Here is a 27496-nt window from a genome sequence, read left to right on the forward strand (position 1 = left end):
GGAGGTAGGCTGACGTTGGAGGTCGCCGGCTGGACCTTGTCCGTGTTGCCCTAGAACAGCAGAGTTGGCGCTGCAAGGTGTTTTGAAGCAGCGCAGGCAGAGAGTTGTGGTGAGCAATGCCTGAAGCTGCAAGAGCCAGCGACCCCGAGTTGGGTCTGTGCCGTGCCGCTCCCTCCTAGACTCATGGCATGGTTTGGGATGGGTCGGGTTGGGCTGGGAGGGACCCTCAGAGGTCGCCGGGCCCAACCCGCCAGCAAGGGGCAGGGCCGTCTCAAGTAGAGGAGGTTCTGAGAGCCCCGTCCAGGCTGACCTGGGAGGTTTCCAGGGACGGGGCGCGCCCCACCTCTGTGGGCAACGTGTTGCAGCGTTTTGCCTCCCGGTTGGTCGCAGCGTGTTGCCTTCCTTGTACGGAGCGTGAGCCGCCCCCCGTTCGGTTTGAAGCCAGTCCCCGCTGTGGTGTGGCTGCAGGCCCTTTGACCGAGTCGTCGGCCATCTTTCTTGTGAGCCCCCTGGAAGTGCCGAAAGGCCGCAGTAAGGTCTCCGCGGGGCCTTCCCTGCTGCAGGCTGAAGAAGCCCATCTCTCTGAGCCTTTCCTCGCAGGAGAGGCGTTGCAAGGCTCTGACGGTGTCTGTGGCCCTGCTGTGGACGCGCTGCAAGAGGTGCGAGGCCTCCCTGTTAGCGAGGCCTCCAGAGCTGAGGATCAGTTGGTGGAAAGCGGGGCGGGGGGTGGGAACTGTGGAGGAGACGGGCCGACACGGAGGTTCGGGTGACGCTGGCTGTTGAAAGCCTGGGAGAGGTTTTTGAGAGAGGTGGAGGAAAGCGCCTCCTTGGGGAGAGGTGTCAAGGGGGAGAGTGGGCACGGGGCCTGCAGAGCCCGTGTGGGGCAGGGCTTGGAGCAGGTGCTGAGTGGCGGTGGCTTCGCGCCACGCCGAAGGCTCGTTCCTTGTGCTTGTGAGACAAGATGCATTGGGCAAGGTCTTTGCAACAGGTCTTTATTTTGTGTGGAGTGAATAAATAGGTGAATAAATAGGTGAAGTCCCGCGGTGGCAATAAATAAGAGTTGTATAAATAAGGGGGTCAGTCAGTGGGGGCGGAGGGCGCGGGGCCGTTGCTGCAGCGGCTGTTGGCGTGGCTGAGGGTAGGCGGGATGAGAGAGGTGGGGCTGGGTCCGCCGGGGCTCCAGAAGTGTTGTTGTCGGTGTGGTGGGGCCGTGCGCTGTGCGCGTTGGCCGCGGTGCTTGGGCTAACGGCGCATGGTGCGGGTGAGGTTGTGGAGGCGTTGGAAGCAGGCGCGAGCTTCGAGGCGGACGTGGGTCCCAGGCGCAGGCGCTGTGGTTGTGGGTGTGGAGGAAGTCCTGGATGTGCGTGAAGTACCTGTCGATGCTGAGTCGCTGCCTTTTGAAGAGCGTGGCGCTGGCTGTCGGGCATTGCTCCAGGCGTTGGATGTAGTGCTGTAGGTGGTTGAGGAGGTGGTGGCGCGCGCCGGTGTCCCAGTGTTGTGGGGCGCTGTCGTTGCTGAGGGTGTGGAAGAGGTGCTGTAGGATGCGGAGGGCGGGTGGCGGCGGCTTGCTGTGGGTGGCTGGTGTGGAGGAGGGTGTCGGGGAAGCGGAAGGGCGCCTGGTGTTGCTGGCAGGGCTGTGTCGGGCTGGGAGCCATGGCCTGGAGGAGCCGGAGGCCGTCCCAGGGGAAGGTGTCGTCGCCGGGCCGCAGGTGGTGGCAGGCGAGGGCGGTGGCGAGAGCCGTCAGGAGGAGCAGGAGCGGCGTGGCGCCGTGCGTCAGGCGGGGCTGCGGGGTTGCGGGCGCTGTCATGGTGGTGGGGTGGGTGTCGCTGTGCAGGAGCCCGGGCAGGCTTGGTGGTGTTGCGGGTGGTCGCTGTGCTTGGTGTGGTGCCGGGTGGCCGGCTTTATGTGGCGCGGCGGCTTCCCCTTCCTCGCTTTCCGATGGCAGCGAGTTTCCGGCTGTGGCTTTCAGTTTTGGCTGGTGGCTGTGGTGGTCTTGGGGAAGTGCGTTGTTGGGGTGGCCGTGGGTGGGGGAGAGCGGTGGCGGTGCTTTGGCGGTGGTGTGTCGTGGGGAGGTTGGCTGTAGTGGTCGCGCGGGGGATGCGCAAGCGCCGGGGCAGAGCCCCTGGGGGCAGCTGTGCCGGGGAGGTGTGTCAGGGTTTCCCTGTTGGCTGCAGGGCGAGCTGTGGTGCCTCTTCTCCGCAGCTGAAGTTTCCCTTCCTGCCCAAGTGTCTTTTCCGCCTGTAATGGCCTGGTGTTGTCCGTGGTGTGTTTTCCTTTCACTTGTGTCTGGCCTTTGTTTTCGTCTTAGCTGGTCTTTCCTTTTCGTGTTGGGAAGGGTTGTGAAGTGATGTCACTTGTCAGAGCGTGGGGAGCCCCCTCCTGGAGCGAGGGCCTGGGGGTGGGGGCGGCTTGGGAGGAGGTGGCTCTGGGGGTAGGCACTTGAGCGTGGGCTGTGTTCCCGCATGGATCTGCCCCGTTGAAGCTGACGGGCACGGGGAGGAAAGGCTTGAGGGAAAAGGAAGAGGAAGAAGGGAAGAGTTTTGCTGCGGTTGCTGTTGCTGCCTTGGCCGCCTTGGCTGCCCGGCTGTGGTCCCGTGGGTGCACGTGCCCGCCCCTGTATCCCCGGGGTCTTGTGTTTTGTCTGCCCCCGGGGCTGAGGTGGGCCTGGAGACGGAACCGTGGCCCGTAAGTGAAGGGTCCCATGTTTGGGATGGCCTGAGGCCCTGCTCCTCTGAAGAGGAGGGGTGCCCAAGAGTCCTCGGGAGGTGGAGCCGGGGCAGCCAGCGTAGCTGCGGAGCTGGAGTGGCAGGAGGAGGAGGTTGCGCTGGCTGAGTTGTTGAGGTCCCTTGCAAGAGGGAGGATGGCATTGTGCTTGCGTGAGGGAGGCTGCCCCGTGTTTCCGGAAAGCGTGTGGAGCAGGGGAAAGGTGTGAAGGGTGTTGGTGGTGGCGGGCCGGGAGCCACGCTGTTGTCAGGCAGCGTTGTGTTGGAGGGTGCAGTGCTTGGGGTGGTGGCGCGTGCACGGTGGTTGGGCGTAGGTAGGTGCCGTCACGGCAGGAGGTAGGCTGACGTTGGAGGTCGCCGGCTGGACCTTGTCCGTGTTGCCCTAGAACAGCAGAGTTGGCGCTGCAAGGTGTTTTGAAGCAGCGCAGGCAGAGAGTTGTGGTGAGCAATGCCTGAAGCTGCAAGAGCCAGCGACCCCGAGTTGGGTCTGTGCCGTGCCGCTCCCTCCTAGACTCATGGCATGGTTTGGGATGGGTCGGGTTGGGCTGGGAGGGACCCTCAGAGGTCGCCGGGCCCAACCCGCCAGCAAGGGGCAGGGCCGTCTCAAGTAGAGGAGGTTCTGAGAGCCCCGTCCAGGCTGACCTGGGAGGTTTCCAGGGACGGGGCGCGCCCCACCTCTGTGGGCAACGTGTTGTAGCGTTTTGCCTCCCGGTTGGTCGCAGCGTGTTGCCTTCCTTGTACGGAGCGTGAGCCGCCCCCCGTTCGGTTTGAAGCCAGTCCCCGCTGTGGTGTGGCTGCAGGCCCTTTGACCGAGTCGTCGGCCATCTTTCTTGTGAGCCCCCTGGAAGTGCCGAAAGGCCGCAGTAAGGTCTCCGCGGGGCCTTCCCTGCTGCAGGCTGAAGAAGCCCATCTCTCTGAGCCTTTCCTCGCAGGAGAGGCGTTGCAAGGCTCTGACGGTGTCTGTGGCCCTGCTGTGGACGCGCTGCAAGAGGTGCGAGGCCTCCCTGTTAGCGAGGCCTCCAGAGCTGAGGATCAGTTGGTGGAAAGCGGGGCGGGGGGTGGGAACTGTGGAGGAGACGGGCCGACACGGAGGTTCGGGTGACGCTGGCTGTTGAAAGCCTGGGAGAGGTTTTTGAGAGAGGTGGAGGAAAGCGCCTCCTTGGGGAGAGGTGTCAAGGGGGAGAGTGGGCACGGGGCCTGCAGAGCCCGTGTGGGGCAGGGCTTGGAGCAGGTGCTGAGTGGCGGTGGCTTCGCGCCACGCCGAAGGCTCGTTCCTTGTGCTTGTGAGACAAGATGCATTGGGCAAGGTCTTTGCAACAGGTCTTTATTTTGTGTGGAGTGAATAAATAGGTGAATAAATAGGTGAAGTCCCGCGGTGGCAATAAATAAGAGTTGTATAAATAAGGGGGTCAGTCAGTGGGGGCGGAGGGCGCGGGGCCGTTGCTGCAGCGGCTGTTGGCGTGGCTGAGGGTAGGCGGGATGAGAGAGGTGGGGCTGGGTCCGCCGGGGCTCCAGAAGTGTTGTTGTCGGTGTGGTGGGGCCGTGCGCGTGCGCGTTGGCCGCGGTGCTTGGGCTAACGGCGCATGGTGCGGGTGAGGTTGTGGAGGCGTTGGAAGCAGGCGCGAGCTTCGAGGCGGACGTGGTCCCAGGCGCAGGCGCTGTGGTTGTGGGTGTGGAGGAAGTCCTGGATGTGCGTGAAGTACCTGTCGATGCTGAGTCGCTGCCTTTTGAAGAGCGTGGCGCTGGCTGTCGGGCATTGCTCCAGGCGTTGGATGTAGTGCTGTAGGTGGTTGAGGAGGTGGTGGCGCGCGCCGGTGTCCCAGTGTTGTGGGGCGCTGTCGTTGCTGAGGGTGTGGAAGAGGTGCTGTAGGATGCGGAGGGCGGGTGGCGGCGGCTTGCTGTGGGTGGCTGGTGTGGAGGAGGGTGTCGGGGAAGCGGAAGGGCGCCTGGTGTTGCTGGCAGGGCTGTGTCGGGCTGGGAGCCATGGCCTGGAGGAGCCGGAGGCCGTCCCAGGGGAAGGTGTCGTCGCCGGGCCGCAGGTGGTGGCAGGCGAGGGCGGTGGCGAGAGCCGTCAGGAGGAGCAGGAGCGGCGTGGCGCCGTGCGTCAGGCGGGGCTGCGGGGTTGCGGGCGCTGTCATGGTGGTGGGGTGGGTGTCGCTGTGCAGGAGCCCGGGCAGGCTTGGTGGTGTTGCGGGTGGTCGCTGTGCTTGGTGTGGTGCCGGGTGGCCGGCTTTATGTGGCGCGGCGGCTTCCCCTTCCTCGCTTTCCGATGGCAGCGAGTTTCCGGCTGTGGCTTTCAGTTTTGGCTGGTGGCTGTGGTGGTCTTGGGGAAGTGCGTTGTTGGGGTGGCCGTGGGTGGGGAGAGCGGTGGCGGTGCTTTGGCGGTGGTGTGTCGTGGGGAGGTTGGCTGTAGTGGTCGCGCGGGGGGATGCGCAAGCGCCGGGGCAGAGCCCCTGGGGGCAGCTGTGCCGGGGAGGTGTGTCAGGGTTTCCCTGTTGGCTGCAGGGCGAGCTGTGGTGCCTCTTCTCCGCAGCTGAAGTTTCCCTTCCTGCCCAAGTGTCTTTTCCGCCTGTAATGGCCTGGTGTTGTCCGTGGTGTGTTTTCCTTTCACTTGTGTCTGGCCTTTGTTTTCGTCTTAGCTGGTCTTTCCTTTTCGTGTTGGGAAGGGTTGTGAAGTGATGTCACTTGTCAGAGCGTGGGGAGCCCCCTCCTGGAGCGAGGGCCTGGGGGTGGGGGCGGCTTGGGAGGAGGTGGCTCTGGGGGTAGGCACTTGAGCGTGGGCTGTGTTCCCGCATGGATCTGCCCCGTTGAAGCTGACGGGCACGGGGAGGAAAGGCTTGAGGGAAAAGGAAGAGGAAGAAGGGAAGAGTTTTGCTGCGGTTGCTGTTGCTGCCTTGGCCGCCTTGGCTGCCCGGCTGTGGTCCCGTGGGTGCACGTGCCCGCCCCTGTATCCCCGGGGTCTTGTGTTTTGTCTGCCCCCGGGGCTGAGGTGGGCCTGGAGACGGAACCGTGGCCCGTAAGTGAAGGGTCCCATGTTTGGGATGGCCTGAGGCCCTGCTCCTCTGAAGAGGAGGGGTGCCCAAGAGTCCTCGGGAGGTGGAGCCGGGGCAGCCAGCGTAGCTGCGGAGCTGGAGTGGCAGGAGGAGGAGGTTGCGCTGGCTGAGTTGTTGAGGTCCCTTGCAAGAGGGAGGATGGCATTGTGCTTGCGTGAGGGAGGCTGCCCCGTGTTTCCGGAAAGCGTGTGGAGCAGGGGAAAGGTGTGAAGGGTGTTGGTGGTGGCGGGCCGGGAGCCACGCTGTTGTCAGGCAGCGTTGTGTTGGAGGGTGCAGTGCTTGGGGTGGTGGCGCGTGCACGGTGGTTGGGCGTAGGTAGGTGCCGTCACGGCAGGAGGTAGGCTGACGTTGGAGGTCGCCGGCTGGACCTTGTCCGTGTTGCCCTAGAACAGCAGAGTTGGCGCTGCAAGGTGTTTTGAAGCAGCGCAGGCAGAGAGTTGTGGTGAGCAATGCCTGAAGCTGCAAGAGCCAGCGACCCCGAGTTGGGTCTGTGCCGTGCCGCTCCCTCCTAGACTCATGGCATGGTTTGGGATGGGTCGGGTTGGGCTGGGAGGGACCCTCAGAGGTCGCCGGGCCCAACCCGCCAGCAAGGGGCAGGGCCGTCTCAAGTAGAGGAGGTTCTGAGAGCCCCGTCCAGGCTGACCTGGGAGGTTTCCAGGGACGGGGCGCGCCCCACCTCTGTGGGCAACGTGTTGCAGCGTTTTGCCTCCCGGTTGGTCGCAGCGTGTTGCCTTCCTTGTACGGAGCGTGAGCCGCCCCCCGTTCGGTTTGAAGCCAGTCCCCGCTGCGGTGTGGCTGCAGGCCCTTTGACCGAGTCGTCGGCCATCTTTCTTGTGAGCCCCCTGGAAGTGCCGAAAGGCCGCAGTAAGGTCTCCGCGGGGCCTTCCCTGCTGCAGGCTGAAGAAGCCCATCTCTCTGAGCCTTTCCTCGCAGGAGAGGCGTTGCAAGGCTCTGACGGTGTCTGTGGCCCTGCTGTGGACGCGCTGCAAGAGGTGCGAGGCCTCCCTGTTAGCGAGGCCTCCAGAGCTGAGGATCAGTTGGTGGAAAGCGGGGCGGGGGGTGGGAACTGTGGAGGAGACGGGCCGACACGGAGGTTCGGGTGACGCTGGCTGTTGAAAGCCTGGGAGAGGTTTTTGAGAGAGGTGGAGGAAAGCGCCTCCTTGGGGAGAGGTGTCAAGGGGGAGAGTGGGCACGGGGGCCTGCAGAGCCCGTGTGGGGCAGGGCTTGGAGCAGGTGCTGAGTGGCGGTGGCTTCGCGCCACGCCGAAGGCTCGTTCCTTGTGCTTGTGAGACAAGATGCATTGGGCAAGGTCTTTGCAACAGGTCTTTATTTTGTGTGGAGTGAATAAATAGGTGAATAAATAGGTGAAGTCCCGCGGTGGCAATAAATAAGAGTTGTATAAATAAGGGGGTCAGTCAGTGGGGGCGGAGGGCGCGGGGCCGTTGCTGCAGCGGCTGTTGGCGTGGCTGAGGGTAGGCGGGATGAGAGAGGTGGGGCTGGGTCCGCCGGGGCTCCAGAAGTGTTGTTGTCGGTGTGGTGGGGCCGTGCGCGTTGGCCGCGGTGCTTGGGCTAACGGCGCATGGTGCGGGTGAGGTTGTGGAGGCGTTGGAAGCAGGCGCGAGCTTCGAGGCGGACGTGGTCCCAGGCGCAGGCGCTGTGGTTGTGGGTGTGGAGGAAGTCCTGGATGTGCGTGAAGTACCTGTCGATGCTGAGTCGCTGCCTTTTGAAGAGCGTGGCGCTGGCTGTCGGGCATTGCTCCAGGCGTTGGATGTAGTGCTGTAGGTGGTTGAGGAGGTGGTGGCGCGCGCCGGTGTCCCAGTGTTGTGGGGCGCTGTCGTTGCTGAGGGTGTGGAAGAGGTGCTGTAGGATGCGGAGGGCGGTGGCGGCGGCTTGCTGTGGGTGGCTGGTGTGGAGGAGGGTGTCGGGGAAGCGGAAGGGCGCCTGGTGTTGCTGGCAGGGCTGTGTCGGGCTGGGAGCCATGGCCTGGAGGAGCCGGAGGCCGTCCCAGGGGAAGGTGTCGTCGCCGGGCCGCAGGTGGTGGCAGGCGAGGGCGGTGGCGAGAGCCGTCAGGAGGAGCAGGAGCGGCGTGGCGCCGTGCGTCAGGCGGGGCTGCGGGGTTGCGGGCGCTGTCATGGTGGTGGGGTGGGTGTCGCTGTGCAGGAGCCCGGGCAGGCTTGGTGGTGTTGCGGGTGGTCGCTGTGCTTGGTGTGGTGCCGGGTGGCCGGCTTTATGTGGCGCGGCGGCTTCCCCTTCCTCGCTTTCCGATGGCAGCGAGTTTCCGGCTGTGGCTTTCAGTTTTGGCTGGTGGCTGTGGTGGTCTTGGGGAAGTGCGTTGTTGGGGTGGCCGTGGGTGGGGAGAGCGGTGGCGGTGCTTTGGCGGTGGTGTGTCGTGGGGAGGTTGGCTGTAGTGGTCGCGCGGGGGATGCGCAAGCGCCGGGGCAGAGCCCCTGGGGGCAGCTGTGCCGGGGAGGTGTGTCAGGGTTTCCCTGTTGGCTGCAGGGCGAGCTGTGGTGCCTCTTCTCCGCAGCTGAAGTTTCCCTTCCTGCCCAAGTGTCTTTTCCGCCTGTAATGGCCTGGTGTTGTCCGTGGTGTGTTTTCCTTTCACTTGTGTCTGGCCTTTGTTTTCGTCTTAGCTGGTCTTTCCTTTTCGTGTTGGGAAGGGTTGTGAAGTGATGTCACTTGTCAGAGCGTGGGGAGCCCCCTCCTGGAGCGAGGGCCTGGGGGTGGGGGCGGCTTGGGAGGAGGTGGCTCTGGGGGTAGGCACTTGAGCGTGGGCTGTGTTCCCGCATGGATCTGCCCCGTTGAAGCTGACGGGCACGGGGAGGAAAGGCTTGAGGGAAAAGGAAGAGGAAGAAGGGAAGAGTTTTGCTGCGGTTGCTGTTGCTGCCTTGGCCGCCTTGGCTGCCCGGCTGTGGTCCCGTGGGTGCACGTGCCCGCCCCTGTATCCCCGGGGTCTTGTGTTTTGTCTGCCCCCGGGGCTGAGGTGGGCCTGGAGACGGAACCGTGGCCCGTAAGTGAAGGGTCCCATGTTTGGGATGGCCTGAGGCCCTGCTCCTCTGAAGAGGAGGGGTGCCCAAGAGTCCTCGGGAGGTGGAGCCGGGGCAGCCAGCGTAGCTGCGGAGCTGGAGTGGCAGGAGGAGGAGGTTGCGCTGGCTGAGTTGTTGAGGTCCCTTGCAAGAGGGAGGATGGCATTGTGCTTGCGTGAGGGAGGCTGCCCTGTGTTTCCGGAAAGCGTGTGGAGCAGGGGAAAGGTGTGAAGGGTGTTGGTGGTGGCGGGCCGGGAGCCACGCTGTTGTCAGGCAGCGTTGTGTTGGAGGGTGCAGTGCTTGGGGTGGTGGCGCGTGCACGGTGGTTGGGCGTAGGTAGGTGCCGTCACGGCAGGAGGTAGGCTGACGTTGGAGGTCGCCGGCTGGACCTTGTCCGTGTTGCCCTAGAACAGCAGAGTTGGCGCTGCAAGGTGTTTTGAAGCAGCGCAGGCAGAGAGTTGTGGTGAGCAATGCCTGAAGCTGCAAGAGCCAGCGACCCCGAGTTGGGTCTGTGCCGTGCCGCTCCCTCCTAGACTCATGGCATGGTTTGGGATGGGTCGGGTTGGGCTGGGAGGGACCCTCAGAGGTCGCCGGGCCCAACCCGCCAGCAAGGGGCAGGGCCGTCTCAAGTAGAGGAGGTTCTGAGAGCCCCGTCCAGGCTGACCTGGGAGGTTTCCAGGGACGGGGCGCGCCCCACCTCTGTGGGCAACGTGTTGCAGCGTTTTGCCTCCCGGTTGGTCGCAGCGTGTTGCCTTCCTTGTACGGAGCGTGAGCCGCCCCCCGTTCGGTTTGAAGCCAGTCCCCGCTGTGGTGTGGCTGCAGGCCCTTTGACCGAGTCGTCGGCCATCTTTCTTGTGAGCCCCCTGGAAGTGCCGAAAGGCCGCAGTAAGGTCTCCGCGGGGCCTTCCCTGCTGCAGGCTGAAGAAGCCCATCTCTCTGAGCCTTTCCTCGCAGGAGAGGCGTTGCAAGGCTCTGACGGTGTCTGTGGCCCTGCTGTGGACGCGCTGCAAGAGGTGCGAGGCCTCCCTGTTAGCGAGGCCTCCAGAGCTGAGGATCAGTTGGTGGAAAGCGGGGCGGGGGGTGGGAACTGTGGAGGAGACGGGCCGACACGGAGGTTCGGGTGACGCTGGCTGTTGAAAGCCTGGGAGAGGTTTTTGAGAGAGGTGGAGGAAAGCGCCTCCTTGGGGAGAGGTGTCAAGGGGGAGAGTGGGCACGGGGCCTGCAGAGCCCGTGTGGGGCAGGGCTTGGAGCAGGTGCTGAGTGGCGGTGGCTTCGCGCCACGCCGAAGGCTCGTTCCTTGTGCTTGTGAGACAAGATGCATTGGGCAAGGTCTTTGCAACAGGTCTTTATTTTGTGTGGAGTGAATAAATAGGTGAATAAATAGGTGAAGTCCCGCGGTGGCAATAAATAAGAGTTGTATAAATAAGGGGGTCAGTCAGTGGGGGCGGAGGGCGCGGGGCCGTTGCTGCAGCGGCTGTTGGCGTGGCTGAGGGTAGGCGGGATGAGAGAGGTGGGGCTGGGTCCGCCGGGGCTCCAGAAGTGTTGTTGTCGGTGTGGTGGGGCCGTGCGCGGTGCGCGTTGGCCGCGGTGCTTGGGCTAACGGCGCATGGTGCGGGTGAGGTTGTGGAGGCGTTGGAAGCAGGCGCGAGCTTCGAGGCGGACGTGGTCCCAGGCGCAGGCGCTGTGGTTGTGGGTGTGGAGGAAGTCCTGGATGTGCGTGAAGTACCTGTCGATGCTGAGTCGCTGCCTTTTGAAGAGCGTGGCGCTGGCTGTCGGGCATTGCTCCAGGCGTTGGATGTAGTGCTGTAGGTGGTTGAGGAGGTGGTGGCGCGCGCCGGTGTCCCAGTGTTGTGGGGCGCTGTCGTTGCTGAGGGTGTGGAAGAGGTGCTGTAGGATGCGGAGGGCGGTGGCGGCGGCTTGCTGTGGGTGGCTGGTGTGGAGGAGGGTGTCGGGGAAGCGGAAGGGCGCCTGGTGTTGCTGGCAGGGCTGTGTCGGGCTGGGAGCCATGGCCTGGAGGAGCCGGAGGCCGTCCCAGGGGAAGGTGTCGTCGCCGGGCCGCAGGTGGTGGCAGGCGAGGGCGGTGGCGAGAGCCGTCAGGAGGAGCAGGAGCGGCGTGGCGCCGTGCGTCAGGCGGGGCTGCGGGGTTGCGGGCGCTGTCATGGTGGTGGGGTGGGTGTCGCTGTGCAGGAGCCCGGGCAGGCTTGGTGGTGTTGCGGGTGGTCGCTGTGCTTGGTGTGGTGCCGGGTGGCCGGCTTTATGTGGCGCGGCGGCTTCCCCTTCCTCGCTTTCCGATGGCAGCGAGTTTCCGGCTGTGGCTTTCAGTTTTGGCTGGTGGCTGTGGTGGTCTTGGGGAAGTGCGTTGTTGGGGGTGGCCGTGGGTGGGGAGAGCGGTGGCGGTGCTTTGGCGGTGGTGTGTCGTGGGGAGGTTGGCTGTAGTGGTCGCGCGGGGGATGCGCAAGCGCCGGGGCAGAGCCCCTGGGGGCAGCTGTGCCGGGGAGGTGTGTCAGGGTTTCCCTGTTGGCTGCAGGGCGAGCTGTGGTGCCTCTTCTCCGCAGCTGAAGTTTCCCTTCCTGCCCAAGTGTCTTTTCCGCCTGTAATGGCCTGGTGTTGTCCGTGGTGTGTTTTCCTTTCACTTGTGTCTGGCCTTTGTTTTCGTCTTAGCTGGTCTTTCCTTTTCGTGTTGGGAAGGGTTGTGAAGTGATGTCACTTGTCAGAGCGTGGGGAGCCCCCTCCTGGAGCGAGGGCCTGGGGGTGGGGGCGGCTTGGGAGGAGGTGGCTCTGGGGGTAGGCACTTGAGCGTGGGCTGTGTTCCCGCATGGATCTGCCCCGTTGAAGCTGACGGGCACGGGGAGGAAAGGCTTGAGGGAAAAGGAAGAGGAAGAAGGGAAGAGTTTTGCTGCGGTTGCTGTTGCTGCCTTGGCCGCCTTGGCTGCCCGGCTGTGGTCCCGTGGGTGCACGTGCCCGCCCCTGTATCCCCGGGGTCTTGTGTTTTGTCTGCCCCCGGGGCTGAGGTGGGCCTGGAGACGGAACCGTGGCCCGTAAGTGAAGGGTCCCATGTTTGGGATGGCCTGAGGCCCTGCTCCTCTGAAGAGGAGGGGTGCCCAAGAGTCCTCGGGAGGTGGAGCCGGGGCAGCCAGCGTAGCTGCGGAGCTGGAGTGGCAGGAGGAGGAGGTTGCGCTGGCTGAGTTGTTGAGGTCCCTTGCAAGAGGGAGGATGGCATTGTGCTTGCGTGAGGGAGGCTGCCCCGTGTTTCCGGAAAGCGTGTGGAGCAGGGGAAAGGTGTGAAGGGTGTTGGTGGTGGCGGGCCGGGAGCCACGCTGTTGTCAGGCAGCGTTGTGTTGGAGGGTGCAGTGCTTGGGGTGGTGGCGCGTGCACGGTGGTTGGGCGTAGGTAGGTGCCGTCACGGCAGGAGGTAGGCTGACGTTGGAGGTCGCCGGCTGGACCTTGTCCGTGTTGCCCTAGAACAGCAGAGTTGGCGCTGCAAGGTGTTTTGAAGCAGCGCAGGCAGAGAGTTGTGGTGAGCAATGCCTGAAGCTGCAAGAGCCAGCGACCCCGAGTTGGGTCTGTGCCGTGCCGCTCCCTCCTAGACTCATGGCATGGTTTGGGATGGGTCGGGTTGGGCTGGGAGGGACCCTCAGAGGTCGCCGGGCCCAACCCGCCAGCAAGGGGCAGGGCCGTCTCAAGTAGAGGAGGTTCTGAGAGCCCCGTCCAGGCTGACCTGGGAGGTTTCCAGGGACGGGGCGCGCCCCACCTCTGTGGGCAACGTGTTGCAGCGTTTTGCCTCCCGGTTGGTCGCAGCGTGTTGCCTTCCTTGTACGGAGCGTGAGCCGCCCCCCGTTTGGTTTGAAGCCAGTCCCCGCTGTGGTGTGGCTGCAGGCCCTTTGACCGAGTCGTCGGCCGTCTTTCTTGTGAGCCCCCTGGAAGTGCCGAAAGGCCGCAGTAAGGTCTCCGCGGGGCCTTCCCTGCTGCAGGCTGAAGAAGCCCATCTCTCTGAGCCTTTCCTCGCAGGAGAGGCGTTGCAAGGCTCTGACGGTGTCTGTGGCCCTGCTGTGGACGCGCTGCAAGAGGTGCGAGGCCTCCCTGTTAGCGAGGCCTCCAGAGCTGAGGATCAGTTGGTGGAAAGCGGGGCGGGGGGTGGGAACTGTGGAGGAGACGGGCCGACACGGAGGTTCGGGTGACGCTGGCTGTTGAAAGCCTGGGAGAGGTTTTTGAGAGAGGTGGAGGAAAGCGCCTCCTTGGGGAGAGGTGTCAAGGGGGAGAGTGGGCACGGGGCCTGCAGAGCCCGTGTGGGGCAGGGCTTGGAGCAGGTGCTGAGTGGCGGTGGCTTCGCGCCACGCCGAAGGCTCGTTCCTTGTGCTTGTGAGACAAGATGCATTGGGCAAGGTCTTTGCAACAGGTCTTTATTTTGTGTGGAGTGAATAAATAGGTGAATAAATAGGTGAAGTCCCGCGGTGGCAATAAATAAGAGTTGTATAAATAAGGGGGTCAGTCAGTGGGGGCGGAGGGCGCGGGGCCGTTGCTGCAGCGGCTGTTGGCGTGGCTGAGGGTAGGCGGGATGAGAGAGGTGGGGCTGGGTCCGCCGGGGCTCCAGAAGTGTTGTTGTCGGTGTGGTGGGGCCGTGCGCGTTGGCCGCGGTGCTTGGGCTAACGGCGCATGGTGCGGGTGAGGTTGTGGAGGCGTTGGAAGCAGGCGCGAGCTTCGAGGCGGACGTGGTCCCAGGCGCAGGCGCTGTGGTTGTGGGTGTGGAGGAAGTCCTGGATGTGCGTGAAGTACCTGTCGATGCTGAGTCGCTGCCTTTTGAAGAGCGTGGCGCTGGCTGTCGGGCATTGCTCCAGGCGTTGGATGTAGTGCTGTAGGTGGTTGAGGAGGTGGTGGCGCGCGCCGGTGTCCCAGTGTTGTGGGGCGCTGTCGTTGCTGAGGGTGTGGAAGAGGTGCTGTAGGATGCGGGCGGTGGCGGCGGCTTGCTGTGGGTGGCTGGTGTGGAGGAGGGGTGTCGGGGAAGCGGAAGGGCGCCTGGTGTTGCTGGCAGGGCTGTGTCGGGCTGGGAGCCATGGCCTGGAGGAGCCGGAGGCCGTCCCAGGGGAAGGTGTCGTCGCCGGGCCGCAGGTGGTGGCAGGCGAGGGCGGTGGCGAGAGCCGTCAGGAGGAGCAGGAGCGGCGTGGCGCCGTGCGTCAGGCGGGGGCTGCGGGGTTGCGGGCGCTGTCATGGTGGTTGGGTGGGTGTCGCTGTGCAGGAGCCCGGGCAGGCTTGGTGGTGTTGCGGGTGGTCGCTGTGCTTGGTGTGGTGCCGGGTGGCCGGCTTTATGTGGCGCGGCGGCTTCCCCCTTCCTCGCTTTCCGATGGCAGCGAGTTTCCGGCTGTGGCTTTCAGTTTTGGCTGGTGGCTGTGGTGGTCTTGGGGAAGTGCGTTGTTGGGGTGGCCGTGGGTGGGGAGAGCGGTGGCGGTGCTTTGGCGGTGGTGTGTCGTGGGGAGGTTGGCTGTAGTGGTCGCGCGGGGGATGCGCAAGCGCCGGGGCAGAGCCCCTGGGGGCAGCTGTGCCGGGGAGGTGTGTCAGGGTTTCCCTGTTGGCTGCAGGGCGAGCTGTGGTGCCTCTTCTCCGCAGCTGAAGTTTCCCTTCCTGCCCAAGTGTCTTTTCCGCCTGTAATGGCCTGGTGTTGTCCGTGGTGTGTTTTCCTTTCACTTGTGTCTGGCCTTTGTTTCTTTAGCTGGTCTTTCCTTTCGTGTTGGGAAGGGTTGTGAAGTGATGTCTGTCCACTTGTCAGAGCGTGGGGAGCCCCCTCCTGGAGCGAGGGCCTGGGGTGGGGGCGGCTTGGGGAGGAGGTGCTCTGGGGGTAGGCACTTGAAGCGTGGGCTGTGTTCCCGCATGGATCTGCCCGTTGAAGCTGACGGGCACGGGGAGGAAAGGCTTGAGGGAAAAGGAAGAGGAAGAAGGGAAGAGTTTTGCTGCGGTTGCTGTTGCTGCCTTGGCCGCCTTGGCTGCCCGGGCTGTGGTCCCGTGGGTGCACGTGCCCGCCCCTGGTATCCCCGGGGTCTTGTGTTTTGTCTGCCCCCGGGGCTGAGGTGGGCCTGGAGACGGAACCGTGGCCCGTAAGTGAAGGGTCCCATGTTTGGGATGGCCTGAGGCCCTTGCTCCTCTGAAGAGGAGGGGTGCCCAAGAGTCCTCGGGAGGTGGAGCCGGGGCAGCCAGCGTAGCTGCGGAGCTGGGAGTGGCAGGAGGAGGAGGTTGCGCTGGCTGAGTTGTTGAGGTCCCTTGCAAGAGGGAGGATGGCATTGTGCTTGCGTGAGGGAGGCTGCCCCGTGTTTCCGGAAAGCGTGTGGAGCAGGGAAAGGTGTGAAGGGTGTTGGTGGTGGCGGGGCCGGGAGCCACGCTGTTGTCAGGCAGCGTTGTGTTGGAGGGTGCAGTGCTTGGGGTGGTGGCGCGTGCACGGTGGTTGGGCGTAGGTAGGTGCCGTCACGGCAGGAGGTAGGCTGACGTTGGAGGTCGCCGGCTGGACCTTGTCCGTGTTGCCCTAGAACAGCAGAGTTGGCGCTGCAAGGGTGTTTTGAAGCAGCGCAGGCAGAGAGTTGTGGTGAGCAATGCCTGAAGCTGCAAGAGCCAGCGACCCCGAGTTGGGTCTGTGCCGTGCCGCTCCCTCCTAGACTCATGGCATGGTTTGGGATGGGTCGGGTTGGGCTGGGAGGGACCCTCAGAGGTCGCCGGGCCCAACCCGCCAGCAAGGGGCAGGGCCGTCTCAAGTAGAGGAGGTTCTGAGAGCCCCGTCCAGGCTGACCTGGGAGGTTTCCAGGGACGGGGCGCGCCCCACCTCTGTGGGCAACGTGTTGCAGCGTTTTGCCTCCCGGTTGGTCGCAGCGTGTTGCCTTCCTTGTACGGAGCGTGAGCCGCCCCCCAGCCAGTCCCCGCTGTGGTGTGGCTGCAGGCCCTTTGACCGAGTCGTCGGCCATCTTTCTTGTGAGCCCCCTGGAAGTGCCGAAAGGCCGCAGTAAGGTCTCCGCGGGGCCTTCCCTGCTGCAGGCTGAAGAAGCCCATCTCTCTGAGCCTTTCCTCGCAGGAGAGGCGTTGCAAGGCTCTGACGGTGTCTGTGGCCCTGCTGTGGACGCGCTGCAAGAGGTGCGAGGCCTCCCTGTTAGCGAGGCCTCCAGAGCTGAGGATCAGTTGGTGGAAAGCGGGGCGGGGGGGTGGGAACTGTGGAGGAGACGGGCCGACACGGAGGTTCGGGTGACGCTGGCTGTTGAAAGCCTGGGAGAGGTTTTTGAGAGAGGTGGAGGAAAGCGCCTCCTTGGGGAGAGGTGTCAAGGGGGAGAGTGGGCACGGGGCCTGCAGAGCCCGTGTGGGGCAGGGCTTGGAGCAGGTGCTGAGTGGCGGTGGCTTCGCGCCACGCCGAAGGCTCGTTCCTTGTGCTTGTGAGACAAGATGCATTGGGCAAGGTCTTTGCAACAGGTCTTTATTTTGTGTGGAGTGAATAAATAGGTGAAGTCCCGCGGTGGCAATAAATAAGAGTTGTATAAATAAGGGGGTCAGTCAGTGGGGGTGGAGGGCGCGGGGGCCGTTGCTGCAGCGGCTGTTGGCGTGGCTGAGGGTAGGCGGGATGAGAGAGGTGGGGCTGGGTCCGCCGGGGCTCCAGAAGTGTTGTTGTCGGTTGTGGTGGGGGCCGTGCGCGTTGGCCGCGGTGCTTGGGCTAACGGCGCATGGTGCGGGGTGAGGTTGTGGAGGCGTTGGAAGCAGGCGCGAGCTTCGAGGCGGACGTGGTCCCAGGCGCAGGCGCTGTGGTTGTGGGTGTGGAGGAAGTCCTGGATGTGCGTGAAGTACCTGTCGATGCTGAGTCGCTGCCTTTTGAAGAGCGTGGCGCTGGCTGTCGGGCATTGCTCCAGGCGTTGGATGTAGTGCTGTAGGTGGTTGAGGAGGTGGTGGCGCGCGCCGGTGTCCCAGTGTTGTGGGGCGCTGTCGTTGCTGAGGGTGTGGAAGAGGTGCTGTAGGATGCGGAGGGCGGTGGCGGCGGCTTGCTGTGGGTGGCTGGTGTGGAGGAGGGTGTCGGGGAAGCGGAAGGGCGCCTGGTGTTGCTGGCAGGGCTGTGTCGGGCTGGGAGCCATGGCCTGGAGGAGCCGGAGGCCGTCCCAGGGGAAGGTGTCGTCGCCGGGCCGCAGGTGGGTGGCAGGCGAGGGGCGGTGGCGAGAGCCGTCAGGAGGAGCAGGAGCGGCGTGGCGCCGTGCGTCAGGCGGGGCTGCGGGGTTGCGGGCGCTGTCATGGTGGTTGGGTGGGTGTCGCTGTGCAGGAGCCCGGGCAGGCTTGGTGGTGTTGCGGGTGGTCGCTGTGCTTGGTGTGGTGCCGGGTGGCCGGCTTTATGTGGCGCGGCGGCTTCCCCTTCCTCGCTTTCCGATGGCAGCGAGTTTCCGGCTGTGGCTTTCAGTTTTGGCTGGTGGCTGTGGTGGTCTTGGGGAAGTGCGTTGTTGGGGTGGCCGTGGGTGGGGGAGAGCGGTGGGCGGTGCTTTGGCGGTGGTGTGTCGTGGGGAGGTTGGCTGTAGTGGTCGCGCGGGGGATGCGCAAGCGCCGGGGCAGAGCCCCTGGGGGCAGCTGTGCCGGGGAGGTGTGTTCAGGGTTTTCCCTGTTGGCTGCAGGGCGAGCTGTGGTGCCTCTTCTCCGCAGCTGAAGTTTCCCTTCCTGCCCAAGTGTCTTTTCCGCCTGTAATGGCCTGGTGTTGTCCGTGGTGTGTTTTCCTTTCACTTGTGTCTGGCCTTTGTTTTCGTCTTAGCTGGTCTTTCCTTTTCGTGTTGGGAAGGGTTGTGAAGTGATGTCACTTGTCAGAGCGTGGGGAGCCCCCTCCTGGAGCGAGGGCCTGGGGGTGGGGGCGGCTTGGGAGGAGGTGGCTCTGGGGGTAGGCGCTTGAGCGTGGGCTGTGTTCCCGCATGGATCTGCCCCGTTGAAGCTGACGGGCACGGGGAGGAAAGGCTTGAGGGAAAAGGAAGAGGAAGAAGGGAAGAGTTTTGCTGCGGTTGCTGTTGCTGCCTTGGCCGCCTTGGCTGCCCGGCTGTGGTCCCGTGGGTGCACGTGCCCGCCCCTGTATCCCCGGGGTCTTGTGTTTTGTCTGCCCCCGGGGCTGAGGTGGGCCTGGAGACGGAACCGTGGCCCGTAAGTGAAGGGTCCCATGTTTGGGATGGCCTGAGGCCCTGCTCCTCTGAAGAGGAGGGGTGCCCAAGAGTCCTCGGGAGGTGGAGCCGGGGCAGCCAGCGTAGCTGCGGAGCTGGAGTGGCAGGAGGAGGAGGTTGCGCTGGCTGAGTTGTTGAGGTCCCTTGCAAGAGGGAGGATGGCATTGTGCTTGCGTGAGGGAGGCTGCCCCGTGTTTCCGGAAAGCGTGTGGAGCAGGGGAAAGGTGTGAAGGGTGTTGGTGGTGGCGGGCCGGGAGCCACGCTGTTGTCAGGCAGCGTTGTGTTGGAGGGTGCAGTGCTTGGGGTGGTGGCGCGTGCACGGTGGTTGGGCGTAGGTAGGTGCCGTCACGGCAGGAGGTAGGCTGACGTTGGAGGTCGCCGGCTGGACCTTGTCCGTGTTGCCCTAGAACAGCAGAGTTGGCGCTGCAAGGTGTTTTGAAGCAGCGCAGGCAGAGAGTTGTGGTGAGCAATGCCTGAAGCTGCAAGAGCCAGCGACCCCGAGTTGGGTCTGTGCCGTGCCGCTCCCTCCTAGACTCATGGCATGGTTTGGGATGGGTCGGGTTGGGCTGGGAGGGACCCTCAGAGGTCGCCGGGGCCCAACCCGCCAGCAAGGGGCAGGGCCGTCTCAAGTAGAGGAGGTTCTGAGAGCCCCGTCCAGGCTGACCTGGGAGGTTTCCAGGGACGGGGCGCGCCCCCACCTCTGTGGGCAACGTGTTGCAGCGTTTTGCCTCCCGGTTGGTCGCAGCGTGTTGCCTTCCTTGTACGGGAGCGTGAGCCGCCCCCCGTTCGGTTTGAAGCCAGTCCCCGCTGTGGTGTGGGCTGCAGGCCCTTTGACCGAGTCGTCGGCCATCTTTCTTGTGAGCCCCCTGGAAGTGCCGAAAGGCCGCAGTAAGGTCTCCGCGGGGCCTTCCCTGCTGCAGGCTGAAGAAGCCCATCTCTCTGAGCCTTTCCTCGCAGGAGAGGCGTTGCAAGGCTCTGACGGTGTCTGTGGCCCTGCTGTGGACGCGCTGCAAGAGGTGCGAGGCCTCCCTGTTAGCGAGGCCTCCAGAGCTGAGGATCAGTTGGTGGAAAGCGGGGCGGGGGGTGGGAACTGTGGAGGAGACGGGCCGACACGGAGGTTCGGGTGACGCTGGCTGTTGAAAGCCTGGGAGAGGTTTTTGAGAGAGGTGGAGGAAAGCGCCTCCTTGGGGAGAGGTGTCAAGGGGGAGAGTGGGCACGGGGCCTGCAGAGCCCGTGTGGGGCAGGGCTTGGAGCAGGTGCTGAGTGGCGGTGGCTTCGCGCCACGCCGAAGGCTCGTTCCTTGTGCTTGTGAGACAAGATGCATTGGGCAAGGTCTTTGCAACAGGTCTTTATTTTGTGTGGAGTGAATAAATAGGTGAAGTCCCGCGGTGGCAATAAATAAGAGTTGTATAAATAAGGGGGTCAGTCAGTGGGGGCGGAGGGCGCGGGGCCGTTGCTGCAGCGGCTGTTGGCGTGGCTGAGGGTAGGCGGGATGAGAGAGGTGGGGCTGGGTCCGCCGGGGCTCCAGAAGTGTTGTTGTCGGTGTGGTGGGGCCGTGCGCGTTGGCCGCGGTGCTTGGGCTAACGGCGCATGGTGCGGGTGAGGTTGTGGAGGCGTTGGAAGCAGGCGCGAGCTTCGAGGCGGACGTGGTCCCAGGCGCAGGCGCTGTGGTTGTGGGTGTGGAGGAAGTCCTGGATGTGCGTGAAGTACCTGTCGATGCTGAGTCGCTGCCTTTTGAAGAGCGTGGCGCTGGCTGTCGGGCATTGCTCCAGGCGTTGGATGTAGTGCTGTAGGTGGTTGAGGAGGTGGTGGCGCGCGCCGGTGTCCCAGTGTTGTGGGGCGCTGTCGTTGCTGAGGGTGTGGAAGAGGTGCTGTAGGATGCGGAGGGCGGTGGCGGCGGCTTGCTGTGGGTGGCTGGTGTGGAGGAGGGTGTCGGGGAAGCGGAAGGGCGCCTGGTGTTGCTGGCAGGGCTGTGTCGGGCTGGGAGCCATGGCCTGGAGGAGCCGGAGGCCGTCCCAGGGGAAGGTGTCGTCGCCGGGCCGCAGGTGGTGGCAGGCGAGGGGCGGTGGCGAGAGCCGTCAGGAGGAGCAGGAGCGGCGTGGCGCCGTGCGTCAGGCGGGGCTGCGGGGTTGCGGGCGCTGTCATGGTGGTTGGGTGGGTGTCGCTGTGCAGGAGCCCGGGCAGGCTTGGTGGTGTTGCGGGTGGTCGCTGTGCTTGGTGTGGTGCCGGGTGGCCGGCTTTATGTGGCGCGGCGGCTTCCCCTTCCTCGCTTTCCGATGGCAGCGAGTTTCCGGCTGTGGCTTTCAGTTTTGGCTGGTGGCTGTGGTGGTCTTGGGGAAGTGCGTTGTTGGGGTGGCCGTGGGTGGGGAGAGCGGTGGCGGTGCTTTGGCGGTGGTGTGTCGTGGGGAGGTTGGCTGTAGTGGTCGCGCGGGGGATGCGCAAGTGCCGGGGCAGAGCCCCTGGGGGCAGCTGTGCCGGGGAGGTGTGTCAGGGTTTCCCTGTTGGCTGCAGGGCGAGCTGTGGTGCCTCTTCTCCGCAGCTGAAGTTTCCCTTCCTGCCCAAGTGTCTTTTCCGCCTGTAATGGCCTGGTGTTGTCCGTGGTGTGTTTTCCTTTCACTTGTGTCTGGCCTTTGTTTTCGTCTTAGCTGGTCTTTCCTTTTCGTGTTGGGAAGGGTTGTGAAGTGATGTCACTTGTCAGAGCGTGGGGAGCCCCCTCCTGGAGCGAGGGCCTGGGGGTGGGGGCGGCTTGGGAGGAGGTGGCTCTGGGGGTAGGCACTTGAGCGTGGGCTGTGTTCCCGCATGGATCTGCCCCGTTGAAGCTGACGGGCACGGGGAGGAAAGGCTTGAGGGAAAAGGAAGAGGAAGAAGGGAAGAGTTTTGCTGCGGTTGCTGTTGCTGCCTTGGCCGCCTTGGCTGCCCGGCTGTGGTCCCGTGGGTGCACGTGCCCGCCCCTGTATCCCCGGGGTCTTGTGTTTTGTCTGCCCCCCGGGGCTGAGGTGGGCCTGGAGACGGAACCGTGGCCCGTAAGTGAAGGGTCCCATGTTTGGGATGGCCTGAGGCCCTGCTCCTCTGAAGAGGAGGGGTGCCCAAGAGTCCTCGGGAGGTGGAGCCGGGGCAGCCAGCGTAGCTGCGGAGCTGGAGTGGCAGGAGGAGGAGGTTGCGCTGGCTGAGTTGTTGAGGTCCCTTGCAAGAGGGAGGATGGCATTGTGCTTGCGTGAGGGAGGCTGCCCCGTGTTTCCGGAAAGCGTGTGGAGCAGGGGAAAGGTGTGAAGGGTGTTGGTGGTGGCGGGCCGGGAGCCACGCTGTTGTCAGGCAGCGTTGTGTTGGAGGGTGCAGTGCTTGGGGTGGTGGCGCGTGCACGGTGGTTGGGCGTAGGTAGGTGCCGTCACGGCAGGAGGTAGGCTGACGTTGGAGGTCGCCGGCTGGACCTTGTCCGTGTTGCCCTAGAACAGCAGAGTTGGCGCTGCAAGGTGTTTTGAAGCAGCGCAGGCAGAGAGTTGTGGTGAGCAATGCCTGAAGCTGCAAGAGCCAGCGACCCCGAGTTGGGTCTGTGCCGTGCCGCTCCCTCCTAGACTCATGGCATGGTTTGGGATGGGTCGGGTTGGGCTGGGAGGGACCCTCAGAGGTCGCCGGGCCCAACCCGCCAGCAAGGGGCAGGGCCGTCTCAAGTAGAGGAGGTTCTGAGAGCCCCGTCCAGGCTGACCTGGGAGGTTTCCAGGGACGGGGCGCGCCCCACCTCTGTGGGCAACGTGTTGCAGCGTTTTGCCTCCCGGTTGGTCGCAGCGTGTTGCCTTCCTTGTACGGAGCGTGAGCCGCCCCCCGTTTGGTTTGAAGCCAGTCCCCGCTGTGGTGTGGCTGCAGGCCCTTTGACCGAGTCGTCGGCCATCTTTCTTGTGAGCCCCCTGGAAGTGCCGAAAGGCCGCAGTAAGGTCTCCGCGGGGCCTTCCCTGCTGCAGGCTGAAGAAGCCCATCTCTCTGAGCCTTTCCTCGCAGGAGAGGCGTTGCAAGGCTCTGACGGTGTCTGTGGCCCTGCTGTGGACGCGCTGCAAGAGGTGCGAGGCCTCCCTGTTAGCGAGGCCTCCAGAGCTGAGGATCAGTTGGTGGAAAGCGGGGCGGGGGCTGGGAACTGTGGAGGAGACGGGCCGACACGGAGGTTCGGGTGACGCTGGCTGTTGAAAGCCTGGGAGAGGTTTTTGAGAGAGGTGGAGGAAAGCGCCTCCTTGGGGAGAGGTGTCAAGGGGGAGAGTGGGCACGGGGCCTGCAGAGCCCGTGTGGGGCAGGGCTTGGAGCAGGTGCTGAGTGGCGGTGGCTTCGCGCCACGCCGAAGGCTCGTTCCTTGTGCTTGTGAGACAAGATGCATTGGGCAAGGTCTTTGCAACAGGTCTTTATTTTGTGTGGAGTGAATAAATAGGTGAAGTCCCGCGGTGGCAATAAATAAGAGTTGTATAAATAAGGGGGTCAGTCAGTGGGGGCGGAGGGCGCGGGGCCGTTGCTGCAGCGGCTGTTGGCGTGGCTGAGGGTAGGCGGGATGAGAGAGGTGGGGCTGGGTCCGCCGGGGCTCCAGAAGTGTTGTTGTCGGTGTGGTGGGGCCGTGCGCGTGCGCGTTGGCCGCGGTGCTTGGGCTAACGGCGCATGGTGCGGGTGAGGTTGTGGAGGCGTTGGAAGCAGGCGCGAGCTTCGAGGCGGACGTGGTCCCAGGCGCAGGCGCTGTGGTTGTGGGTGTGGAGGAAGTCCTGGATGTGCGTGAAGTACCTGTCGATGCTGAGTCGCTGCCTTTTGAAGAGCGTGGCGCTGGCTGTCGGGCATTGCTCCAGGCGTTGGATGTAGTGCTGTAGGTGGTTGAGGAGGTGGTGGCGCGCGCCGGTGTCCCAGTGTTGTGGGGCGCTGTCGTTGCTGAGGGTGTGGAAGAGGTGCTGTAGGATGCGGAGGGCGGTGGCGGCGGCTTGCTGTGGGTGGCTGGTGTGGAGGAGGGTGTCGGGGAAGCGGAAGGGCGCCTGGTGTTGCTGGCAGGGCTGTGTCGGGCTGGGAGCCATGGCCTGGAGGAGCCGGAGGCCGTCCCAGGGGAAGGTGTCGTCGCCGGGCCGCAGGTGGTGGCAGGCGAGGGCGGTGGCGAGAGCCGTCAGGAGGAGCAGGAGCGGCGTGGCGCCGTGCGTCAGGCGGGGCTGCGGGGTTGCGGGCGCTGTCATGGTGGTTGGGTGGGTGTCGCTGTGCAGGAGCCCGGGCAGGCTTGGTGGTGTTGCGGGTGGTCGCTGTGCTTGGTGTGGTGCCGGGTGGCCGGCTTTATGTGGCGCGGCGGCTTCCCCTTCCTCGCTTTCCGATGGCAGCGAGTTTCCGGCTGTGGCTTTCAGTTTTGGCTGGTGGCTGTGGTGGTCTTGGGGAAGTGCGTTGTTGGGGTGGCCGTGGGTGGGGAGAGCGGTGGCGGTGCTTTGGCGGTGGTGTGTCGTGGGGAGGTTGGCTGTAGTGGTCGCGCGGGGGATGCGCAAGCGCCGGGGCAGAGCCCCTGGGGGCAGCTGTGCCGGGGAGGTGTGTCAGGGTTTCCCTGTTGGCTGCAGGGCGAGCTGTGGTGCCTCTTCTCCGCAGCTGAAGTTTCCCTTCCTGCCCAAGTGTCTTTTCTGCCTGTAATGGCCTGGTGTTGTCCGTGGTGTGTTTTCCTTTCACTTGTGTCTGGCCTTTGTTTTCGTCTTAGCTGGTCTTTCCTTTTCGTGTTGGGAAGGGTTGTGAAGTGATGTCACTTGTCAGAGCGTGGGGAGCCCCCTCCTGGAGCGAGGGCCTGGGGGTGGGGGCGGCTTGGGAGGAGGTGGCTCTGGGGGGTAGGCACTTGAGCGTGGGCTGTGTTCCCGCATGGATCTGCCCCGTTGAAGCTGACGGGCACGGGGAGGAAAGGCTTGAGGGAAAAGGAAGAGGAAGAAGGGAAGAGTTTTGCTGCGGTTGCTGTTGCTGCCTTGGCCGCCTTGGCTGCCCGGCTGTGGTCCCGTGGGTGCACGTGCCCGCCCCTGTATCCCCGGGGTCTTGTGTTTTGTCTGCCCCCGGGGCTGAGGTGGGCCTGGAGACGGAACCGTGGCCCGTAAGTGAAGGGTCCCATGTTTGGGATGGCCTGAGGCCCTGCTCCTCTGAAGAGGAGGGGTGCCCAAGAGTCCTCGGGAGGTGGAGCCGGGGCAGCCAGCGTAGCTGCGGAGCTGGAGTGGCAGGAGGAGGAGGTTGCGCTGGCTGAGTTGTTGAGGTCCCTTGCAAGAGGGAGGATGGCATTGTGCTTGCGTGAGGGAGGCTGCCCCGTGTTTCCGGAAAGCGTGTGGAGCAGGGGAAAGGTGTGAAGGGTGTTGGTGGTGGCGGGCCGGGAGCCACGCTGTTGTCAGGCAGCGTTGTGTTGGAGGGTGCAGTGCTTGGGGTGGTGGCGCGTGCACGGTGGTTGGGCGTAGGCAGGTGCCGTCACGGCAGGAGGTAGGCTGACGTTGGAGGTCGCCGGCTGGACCTTGTCCGTGTTGCCCTAGAACAGCAGAGTTGGCGCTGCAAGGTGTTTTGAAGCAGCGCAGGCAGAGAGTTGTGGTGAGCAATGCCTGAAGCTGCAAGAGCCAGCGACCCCGAGTTGGGTCTGTGCCGTGCCGCTCCCTCCTAGACTCATGGCATGGTTTGGGATGGGTCGGGTTGGGCTGGGAGGGACCCTCAGAGGTCGCCGGGCCCAACCCGCCAGCAAGGGGCAGGGCCGTCTCAAGTAGAGGAGGTTCTGAGAGCCCCGTCCAGGCTGACCTGGGAGGTTTCCAGGGACGGGGCGCGCCCCACCTCTGTGGGCAACGTGTTGCAGCGTTTTGCCTCCCGGTTGGTCGCAGCGTGTTGCCTTCCTTGTACGGAGCGTGAGCCGCCCCCCGTTCGGTTTGAAGCCAGTCCCCGCTGTGGTGTGGCTGCAGGCCCTTTGACCGAGTCGTCGGCCATCTTTCTTGTGAGCCCCCTGGAAGTGCCGAAAGGCCGCAGTAAGGTCTCCGCGGGGCCTTCCCTGCTGCAGGCTGAAGAAGCCCATCTCTCTGAGCCTTTCCTCGCAGGAGAGGCGTTGCAAGGCTCTGACGGTGTCTGTGGCCCTGCTGTGGACGCGCTGCAAGAGGTGCGAGGCCTCCCTGTTAGCGAGGCCTCCAGAGCTGAGGATCAGTTGGTGGAAAGCGGGGCGGGGGGTGGGAACTGTGGAGGAGACGGGCCGACACGGAGGTTCGGGTGACGCTGGCTGTTGAAAGCCTGGGAGAGGTTTTTGAGAGAGGTGGAGGAAAGCGCCTCCTTGGGGAGAGGTGTCAAGGGGGAGAGTGGGCACGGGGCCTGCAGAGCCCGTGTGGGGCAGGGCTTGGAGCAGGTGCTGAGTGGCGGTGGCTTCGCGCCACGCCGAAGGCTCGTTCCTTGTGCTTGTGAGACAAGATGCATTGGGCAAGGTCTTTGCAACAGGTCTTTATTTTGTGTGGAGTGAATAAATAGGTGAAGTCCCGCGGTGGCAATAAATAAGAGTTGTATAAATAAGGGGGTCAGTCAGTGGGGGCGGAGGGCGCGGGGCCGTTGCTGCAGCGGCTGTTGGCGTGGCTGAGGGTAGGCGGGATGAGAGAGGTGGGGCTGGGTCCGCCGGGGCTCCAGAAGTGTTGTTGTCGGTGTGGTGGGGCCGTGCGCGTTGGCCGCGGTGCTTGGGCTAACGGCGCATGGTGCGGGTGAGGTTGTGGAGGCGTTGGAAGCAGGCGCGAGCTTCGAGGCGGACGTGGTCCCAGGCGCAGGCGCTGTGGTTGTGGGTGTGGAGGAAGTCCTGGATGTGCGTGAAGTACCTGTCGATGCTGAGTCGCTGCCTTTTGAAGAGCGTGGCGCTGGCTGTCGGGCATTGCTCCAGGCGTTGGATGTAGTGCTGTAGGTGGTTGAGGAGGTGGTGGCGCGCGCCGGTGTCCCAGTGTTGTGGGGCGCTGTCGTTGCTGAGGGTGTGGAAGAGGTGCTGTAGGATGCGGAGGGCGGTGGCGGCGGCTTGCTGTGGGTGGCTGGTGTGGAGGAGGGTGTCGGGGAAGCGGAAGGGCGCCTGGTGTTGCTGGCAGGGCTGTGTCGGGCTGGGAGCCATGGCCTGGAGGAGCCGGAGGCCGTCCCAGGGGAAGGTGTCGTCGCCGGGCCGCAGGTGGTGGCAGGCGAGGGCGGTGGCGAGAGCCGTCAGGAGGAGCAGGAGCGGCGTGGCGCCGTGCGTCAGGCGGGGCTGCGGGGTTGCGGGCGCTGTCATGGTGGTTGGGTGGGTGTCGCTGTGCAGGAGCCCGGGCAGGCTTGGTGGTGTTGCGGGTGGTCGCTGTGCTTGGTGTGGTGCCGGGTGGCCGGCTTTATGTGGCGCGGCGGCTTCCCCTTCCTCGCTTTCCGATGGCAGCGAGTTTCCGGCTGTGGCTTTCAGTTTTGGCTGGTGGCTGTGGTGGTCTTGGGGAAGTGCGTTGTTGGGGTGGCCGTGGGTGGGGAGAGCGGTGGCGGTGCTTTGGCGGTGGTGTGTCGTGGGGAGGTTGGCTGTAGTGGTCGCGCGGGGGATGCGCAAGCGCCGGGGCAGAGCCCCTGGGGGCAGCTGTGCCGGGGAGGTGTGTCAGGGTTTCCCTGTTGGCTGCAGGGCGAGCTGTGGTGCCTCTTCTCCGCAGCTGAAGTTTCCCTTCCTGCCCAAGTGTCTTTTCCGCCTGTAATGGCCTGGTGTTGTCCGTGGTGTGTTTTCCTTTCACTTGTGTCTGGCCTTTGTTTTCGTCTTAGCTGGTCTTTCCTTTTCGTGTTGGGAAGGGTTGTGAAGTGATGTCACTTGTCAGAGCGTGGGGAGCCCCCTCCTGGAGCGAGGGCCTGGGGGTGGGGGCGGCTTGGGAGGAGGTGGCTCTGGGGGTAGGCGCTTGAGCGTGGGCTGTGTTCCCGCATGGATCTGCCCCGTTGAAGCTGACGGGCACGGGGAGGAAAGGCTTGAGGGAAAAGGAAGAGGAAGAAGGGAAGAGTTTTGCTGCGGTTGCTGTTGCTGCCTTGGCCGCCTTGGCTGCCCGGCTGTGGTCCCGTGGGTGCACGTGCCCGCCCCTGTATCCCCGGGGTCTTGTGTTTTGTCTGCCCCCGGGGCTGAGGTGGGCCTGGAGACGGAACCGTGGCCCGTAAGTGAAGGGTCCCATGTTTGGGATGGCCTGAGGCCCTGCTCCTCTGAAGAGGAGGGGTGCCCAAGAGTCCTCGGGAGGTGGAGCCGGGGCAGCCAGCGTAGCTGCGGAGCTGGAGTGGCAGGAGGAGGAGGTTGCGCTGGCTGAGTTGTTGAGGTCCCTTGCAAGAGGGAGGATGGCATTGTGCTTGCGTGAGGGAGGCTGCCCCGTGTTTCCGGAAAGCGTGTGGAGCAGGGGAAAGGTGTGAAGGGTGTTGGTGGTGGCGGGCCGGGAGCCACGCTGTTGTCAGGCAGCGTTGTGTTGGAGGGTGCAGTGCTTGGGGTGGTGGCGCGTGCACGGTGGTTGGGCGTAGGTAGGTGCCGTCACGGCAGGAGGTAGGCTGACGTTGGAGGTCGCCGGCTGGACCTTGTCCGTGTTGCCCTAGAACAGCAGAGTTGGCGCTGCAAGGTGTTTTG

At 64.5% G+C, this 27496-nt stretch overlaps 5 protein-coding genes and 2 pseudogenes across 10 annotated transcripts in view; 1 reads left to right on the plus strand and 6 right to left on the minus strand.

The window, feature by feature from the left end:
* The window catches only part of UBAP2 (ubiquitin associated protein 2), a 117863-nt gene that overhangs the window by 55286 nt on the left and 35081 nt on the right, over window positions 1-27496 (plus strand). The window lies entirely within an intron of this gene.
* On the minus strand, window positions 4156-4862 carry LOC129782694 (interferon-like; annotated as a pseudogene).
* Window positions 7340-7910, minus strand: LOC129782692 (interferon-like). The gene has a single exon (XM_055790305.1). It carries the CDS (start codon window positions 7908-7910, stop codon window positions 7347-7349), a length of 564 nt encoding a protein of 187 aa, XP_055646280.1. The 3' UTR covers window positions 7340-7346.
* On the minus strand, window positions 10393-10963 carry LOC129782693 (interferon-like). The gene has a single exon (XM_055790306.1). The coding sequence runs from the start codon at window positions 10961-10963 to the stop codon at window positions 10400-10402; it is 564 nt and encodes a 187-aa protein (XP_055646281.1). The 3' UTR covers window positions 10393-10399.
* On the minus strand, window positions 19517-20371 carry LOC129782681 (interferon-like; annotated as a pseudogene).
* Window positions 22514-23537, minus strand: LOC129782686 (interferon-like). Its single transcript, XM_055790300.1, has one exon. It carries the CDS (start codon window positions 23127-23129, stop codon window positions 22566-22568), a length of 564 nt encoding a protein of 187 aa, XP_055646275.1. The 5' UTR covers window positions 23130-23537; the 3' UTR covers window positions 22514-22565.
* Window positions 25594-26622, minus strand: LOC129782683 (interferon-like). Its single transcript, XM_055790296.1, has one exon. It carries the CDS (start codon window positions 26162-26164, stop codon window positions 25601-25603), a length of 564 nt encoding a protein of 187 aa, XP_055646271.1. The 5' UTR covers window positions 26165-26622; the 3' UTR covers window positions 25594-25600.

This window comes from Falco peregrinus, chromosome Z, assembly GCF_023634155.1.
Source record: "Falco peregrinus isolate bFalPer1 chromosome Z, bFalPer1.pri, whole genome shotgun sequence".
NCBI classification, from domain to species: Eukaryota; Metazoa; Chordata; class Aves; order Falconiformes; family Falconidae; genus Falco; species Falco peregrinus.